This window comes from Quercus robur, chromosome 1 (assembly GCF_932294415.1).
Source record: "Quercus robur chromosome 1, dhQueRobu3.1, whole genome shotgun sequence".
NCBI lineage: Eukaryota > Viridiplantae > Streptophyta > Magnoliopsida > Fagales > Fagaceae > Quercus > Quercus robur.
Window position 1 is genome coordinate 11,839,949 of NC_065534.1, and position 6,798 is coordinate 11,846,746.

The 6,798-nt window shown below is 39.5% G+C and overlaps 2 protein-coding genes across 2 annotated transcripts; both read left to right on the forward strand.

Moving 5' to 3' along the window:
• The first annotated feature begins 578 nt into the window (after window positions 1-578).
• On the forward strand, window positions 579-1,634 carry LOC126720981 (transcription repressor OFP6-like). The gene has a single exon (XM_050423929.1). The coding sequence runs from the start codon at window positions 785-787 to the stop codon at window positions 1,304-1,306; it is 522 nt and encodes a 173-aa protein (XP_050279886.1). The 5' UTR covers window positions 579-784; the 3' UTR covers window positions 1,307-1,634.
• A 3,861-nt stretch (window positions 1,635-5,495) lies between these two features.
• Window positions 5,496-6,798, forward strand: LOC126720992 (uncharacterized). The gene is made up of 3 exons (XM_050423938.1): window positions 5,496-5,595; window positions 5,673-6,073; window positions 6,156-6,798. The coding sequence occupies exons 2-3, from the start codon at window positions 5,675-5,677 to the stop codon at window positions 6,723-6,725; spliced, it is 969 nt and encodes a 322-aa protein (XP_050279895.1). The 5' UTR covers window positions 5,496-5,595; window positions 5,673-5,674; the 3' UTR covers window positions 6,726-6,798.

Below are 6,798 nucleotides of genomic sequence, written 5' to 3' on the forward strand. Positions count from 1 at the left end.
TCTAATTGGATCTAAACTTTTTGGTTTTAGCACCTAATAATTCACTTGCTACAAAAATTAAAAAATTAGATGGGACATAAGGCGCAAAATAGAATTTCAATTAAAATTCAATTTAAAATCTAATTGAATTTAGACTCTTTAATTTTTATACCTAATAATTCACTTGACACACAAATATAAAAATTAGAATTTAATTAAATTTTCTCTCAACATTCGCTATTAATATATATATATATATATATATATAGATTCACATTCCTCATTAGGTATTAGAAATTCACAAGTGTACTTAATACTATAAAATAATTTAAAATTATAAAGGAGATGGCAGTCAATCCACTAATCATGCGAGTGGATATCTTTTACCCAACCCAAATTCAAAAGTTTTTTTTTTTTTTTTTAAATGAACTTTGAAGCATTATCATCGGAATAAATGCTTATTAATTCATTTTCAAAATAGATAAAACATAATTTGAAAAAAAAATAATAAAGAATCTTATCATGAGGGGATCATATCACATGCCCAATTTCTCTTTCTCTACTCTCCTACGTTAAGTCAAATGCCTCATAAAACCCCCTAGTTTTACTCACAACAACTCTAGAAAACGACTCCTACCCAAAATCACCTTCTTATGCATATCTCTAAAACCAGAAGTTATTTATATTTGAAAACGACTCCTACCAAGAACACCTTCCAATCCAGCTTTGTACCTTCACAAATTAACCTCTCTTTCTTAGCCGTTACTGTACACTGCAAAAGGGATTCCAATCCTCTCTCTCTCACATGTCTTCCAACAAGAAAAACATCCTTAAAACCATCTTTACAGCAAATGTAGCCTGTGGCTGTGCCAGACCAAAACCCTCAGATGTATTTGAACCAACTCGAAGGCCAAAAATTTCCACCAATAATGAAAACCAAAAGCCTCGCACTTCTTCTTCTAGTTCCAGAAATGGTGGGCTTTCAGTGGATGAAGAAGATTTGACCTCCTCAACAATCTCTGAACCCGAAACCGATATTAATCCCAGGAGTTCAAAGAAAATCAGCAGCAGCATCGCGGTGGAGAAGGATTCAGATAACCCTTATCAAGATTTTCGGCATTCAATGCTTCAGATGATATTGGAGAAAGAGATATACTCAAAAGACGATCTTCAAGAGCTTCTCAATTGCTTTCTTCGGCTGAATTCACCTTGTCACCATGATGTTATCATTAGAGCTTTCAAGGAGATCTGGGACGAGGTTGTGTCACATAGACTAATTCTGCAGAAGCCCTCAGTTCAAGGAAACTCAAACTCACGTGAATCCTAACTATGCCACGTGTGAGATGAGATCCATGTCATGAGGACATTGAATTAGGAAGCTGCAAAGGAAGGTCACGCAATTTCATGAGTCATCAATACAATGGGGTATCTAGAAATTTAAAGCTGCAGGCCAGAAGAGATATGAGCTGTGTGGTGGAGGCATGGTGCTCGTTATTATTATTGATGGGGGAAGAGTTTTCTATTTCTCTGGTTAGGAAATTTTGAACTTTTTTTCTTCCTTGTACCAATTTTTTCCTCCATTGTCAATTAATGTCATACTGTAATCCAACATGAGCTTTAACTACTAAATGAATGAACTGTCTAATTTTAAATGAGTCAGTCGGTGGTTGGGCAGATTTGTTGCTTTTTCAAATTTGGTTCTGGGGTCACTTTCAAATTTGTTTCTAGGTTTTTCTGTTTTTATTTAGATTTTGCCTTCACCAGCAAGAGAGAGATTAATACATTTGTACAAGTGGTTGACACAAACCGTTTAGATTATAAAATTATAATACTATGGATATACATTCTCAAAAAAAAAATTATATATATATATATACACACACATTCTCAAAAAAAAAAAAAAAATATATATATATATATATATACACATTCTCAAAAAAAAAAAAAATATATATATATATATATATATACTATTAATAACAGAATTATTTGTTTGAGTTTTATCATTTTACGTACTAAAATATTCCGACACAAATTCTTAAACTCTTTAAAATACTCAAATCTTTTACTTAAATAATTTTAAATTTAAAAACATAAATTTGTTAAAAGAGTAATTTATTATTTTTAAAAAAGTTACTAAGTTTAGGCTTACAAACTTTTATCAATTTTTTTATTCAAAAAAAAAAAAAAAAAAACTTTTATCAACTTCCAAGTAGAGAAAGATCCTAAAAATTAGGATATTATTTCTATTTCACTTTTAAACATTATTTCACTAAATTCAAAATAAAAAATAAAAAAGAGCTTAATTTCGCAGCTAAAGCGTGTGATGAGTTTAGTATATATATATATATATATATATGGAATTGCAAAAAAAGTCTACACCTATTTGATGACCAAATTAATAAAAAAATTTATATGAAAAGTAATAAAATAGGATATAGTAAAAGTGATTTATATTTTTATACTTTATTTCCCAACGAAGCATTGAGTTCATTAATTACGGATATCTTAGTGCACGTTCACTCTTTTAGCTAGTTGGGCTTGTGATTGTAACGTCTGAGGAATGCCACTGCCACCATCTCTTCTATTCTTTGGATTTTTTAGCTAAATATTGGTAAAATTTGAATTTATAAGCTTTATGTGCTATCTGCCAAGTTTTTTTTAACTAAAAGGGGAGAGATGTAAATTTTGGTACCTAGGGTACCAAATTTACTTAAAAGATGGAAGTCGATTTGCCGAATTTGATGTCAAGTTCTCTCTCTCTTGCCCATTGTTGTGGGCTGCCCAAATATCTGTAGTTTTTTTGTTTTTTGATACACGTTGGTTTCTTTCAAAAAATAAATTGGTGGTAATGCATGTACAATAAAAATTAGTTGTCCAATATTGATGAACTCTACCACTCATCTAACTCTTATATATAGATGATAACATATATATATATATATATATGTGTGTGTGTGTGTGTGCGCGTGAGTATATATAAATAATCAAACATACTTTTCAAAATTAAAAATAACCATTACTCCATAAGCTCCATTTCAAATGGTTCAAGATGACACATAGGCCAAATAAACAAAGACAAATTTACACCTAGAAAATATTTCAACATGCAAAATAGCCTTTATAATTCAAAATAATGTGATTAGTAATTCAGCAACCAACACAACAGGCTAAACATTCACAATTTCACAATGTCCATTTCACAATTTTAGATTCAAATCCAATAATACCGCCCCCAAGAAAATAAAATATAATAATTTCAATAACCTAAATAATAATAATAAAATACAATCCAGTTATTATGGACACCATTCTTCCTTATCTCTTTCACTCCCATCTCTTCCTATTCTTTCATTGGACATCGCACCCATATCAATTCTCAACCCCTCTATATCATTTTCCCTCTTCTTTCGATTTTTTGTTGTTGTTTTTTGATGACGTCGAAATTTGTCACCAATGGGTCACACCGTACTCGCGACTCGAATCGCACCTGCACGACAAGAACAATCGACGGAAGTCCTTCAGAGAGCACCGGTGTGGTGCCGGCCAAAGGTTCTCCGACGGTCAAATTAGAATTGTTCTTTTTACTTAGAGCGTTAGAGAGGGTCAATTAAAGCGTACCTCGATCCCTGAGGGTGGCAGGCCTTTTATAGTGATAAAGGGTTGACTTTTCTCCTTGGTTTCCAAACCTTTTCAATGTGGGATTCTCATACAAATTCCCTTGAGCGTAGTGAGTCAAGATTTCCGTTTTCGGATCATGGGCCCTTACTGAGCCTGTCAGCGATGGGCCTTCAAAGCACGTGGGATAGCCCTTGCACAGGCCCAACAGTCCCAACCCGTCAGGCCCGTTCAGATGGGCCCGTCAAGCAGGGCCGTCAGGCCCGTTCAGGTGGGTCCGTCTGGACCATCAGATGGGCCCGTCAGGTATACCGTATTTCTAACCGTCTTCAGTTGCCCCCTTCACCCCAATGGTCCGTCAGTTTTTAGGATAAAGGATCAATGGGGTGACGATTCGAATGTGAGGGTATGACGGGTATTTTTACGACGGCAGAAGGCTCATGTGATGGAGAATTTAAAGTTGTCATAACGGGTTTGACGGATCAACGCAAGACAGGATGACGGTTCAAATGAGGAGTCCGTCGATCACATCAATTACAGACAGGCTGTACGAAGGTAATTAATGCCGATGACACGTGTTACAAGCTGATTGGACCTTGTCTCGGATCGAAGCGACGCTTCGACTTCCGTGCATCTCTCTTATAAATAATGGAGTGATCCCTCTCATTTCTTCAGTTTCAGTAGAAATCAAGCTGTCAGAGCACACCCGTCACCCTTGTCAGAGCGAATCCGTCATAACTTGCTGATCCGTTCATTTACCTTAGACGTCAACGCCGTCCTTCGTCACTTCGTTGGCAAAACTGGTAAGTGCTCTTCTTAGAACTTATACTTGTTTTAATTTTCCTTACAATCCACATCCGTTATAGACACATAGACCGTCAGAGTCTTAGGCTCTTGTCGTTTCGTGTAGGAAATGTCTAGTGCGTCGAGTAATCAGTCAGTTATTCGTGACGGGGTGGATTACGAGGAAGTATATCCGTCCAGTCAACGAGAACAAGGTAGTCCAGATGATAGTAGTCCGTCCACATCCTCCTCGTCCTCAACATATGAGGATCTGGAGGTGGTTGATCCAGACGAGGGACATGGTGTTGGTGAGGATCAAGTTGTCAGATCCGTCATTGGTGCTGATGGGCTTAGGAAGTTCGTCATGCTACCAGAGTGGACGGTGAATTTCTTCACGTCCGTTATCAAGGAAAAGCACTTTAAGACATTTAGAGATAACTACCAACTTCCAGAGAATGTTACGATCCGTCTACCCTACAAATCAGAGAGGTGTTACTATGACGGGGTAGAGGGAGTCGGGGTGTATGAGCAAATGTTGAAGGCCGGACTTAGATTTCCATTGAGTTCGCTTCACCGTTTGCTCCTCCGTCAGCTGGGGTTATCTGTGAACCAGATTTCCCCTAACGCTTGGAGAGTTTTTATAGCGATGGAGGTACTGTACGGTGCCATGTCCAACGGAGAAAGGAGGCTGACGGTTAGGGAGTTTTTCCACTACTACCGTCCGGACGAGATTGACAAATCCAGGGGGATTTATAGCTTCGTCCCTAGGAGTCCGTTGCTGAAAGTCATCTATGATACGCCGGACTCAAATAGGGATTGGAAGAGTCGGTTCTTCTTCCTAGAAGGCGACGGTTGGATGGGTCGTCCTGGGGAGACAGATTTCATGCCCGTCGACACTACTTGGGGCATATTGGATCCGTCTAGTATGGACTATCCTCCAAACTCTAACATTACTAAGTTTCTTTTTTTTTTTTTTTTTTTTTTTTTTTTTTTTTTTTTGAATATAATCTAACCGTCCTCTTTCTTCTTTTGCAGTTAGACGACGGCCCCAAATTGACCTTGAGGAGTTTGCTTTCATTGAGAAAATCCTTAAAAAGACCAAGCCGGAGGAAAGGACTTGGGCGAAGCTGGTAACACTAAATACCATTCACTGGTATTGCGACGGACCGGAACCTACAGCGGCTGCCGTAAAGTACGAAACACAGATAAGGAGACGTAAGTTCGTCACCCTTTAGTTAAAGAAATTGTGCATCTTATTTTTTTGTTAATTAACTCCCCCGTCCACGTTTCAGAGATGGACGATGCCAAGAGAAGAGCCTTGATTCGGTCAAAGGCTGCAAAGAAGACTGCTGACGACACTCCTCCTGCGACGGGCCCAAGCAATCCGTCTGCTAAGCGGAAGACTCAGCCCAAAGCGGACCGTCAGGCCAAGAAGGCCAAAGTGTCTTTAGATCCCGTCGTGGGACTCATGGCGGAGCCTCCGAAGACGGTCACTCCAACCAAGCACGGGGTTGGCAAGGGTTTGATGAAAGGCCCGTCGAAGGTTGACGAGAAGCCGCCCGTCCTTCTTCGAGAGGATTCTAAGCATGCCTTAGAACAGATTTCCTCCATCATCTCGGCGGAGGATTATGAAGACTTAGGCAACCACTCGACGGAGGCCATGGGGGAGACGGGCCTGTTTGCCATCACACAGGTAAGATAGTCCGTCTACTACTCAAATGCAACTTAAATCATCTGTCGAAAGTTTGTTTTATAACTGTGTTGTTATTTTTTAGGCAATGGTCATGATGAAGGGGCTGATGGGACGGTGCCTCAGCCAAGAGACGGCCTTGGATCGTGTACGGGCCAAGGCGGAGAAGACGGAGGAAGAACTCCTCCAACTGCGAAACTGGAGACCTAAAATAGAGAAAAAGCTTGAGCTGTCGGAGAAGGCAAGGAAGAGCCTTGAACAGACGACGGAGGAGGCAAAGAAGGCTCTAGAGAGCAAGGACAAAGAGATAGCCGAGCTGAAGAACGAAGTCCGTCAGGCTAAGGACGCGGCGGTCCGTGAATACCGTGACTCCGACGCCCTAATCACTGAGCTGGGCGATTCTTTCCATCAGGGCTTCATGGATGCCCTCCGTCAAGTCAGGCAAGCTTATCCAGACGTGGACCCTTCCAAGTTCAAAGTTGAAGACCCGGTCCAGTCATCCGTCGTGCCTGTTGCCTCTGAGGATACAGACGACCTCTTTGATGTCGACGACGCCGTTGTTGACGGGGCGCCTGCACCAGCAAAAGATGACCAAGCTGAGGCTGACACGGAGACAGTTCCACAGCCCGTCGATAATGCGGACAAGGCTCAGTAGAAGGATTTTTATTTTTATTTTATTATTTTTCTTTTTGGAACAATTCTCATCTGTTGTTGATGATGTGTAAACA

Bases quoted from the DNA above. Each gene is read 5' to 3' on its own strand.
- LOC126720992 (XM_050423938.1), top strand. From the start codon at position 5,675: ATGGACGATGCCAAGAGAAGAGCCTTGATTCGGTCAAAGGCTGCAAAG. The intron at 6,074-6,155 runs GTAAGATAGTCC...GTTATTTTTTAG, and splicing joins GCCTGTTTGCCATCACACAG to GCAATGGTCATGATGAAGGG.
- LOC126720981 (XM_050423929.1), top strand. From the start codon at position 785: ATGTCTTCCAACAAGAAAAACATCCTTAAAACCATCTTTACAGCAAAT.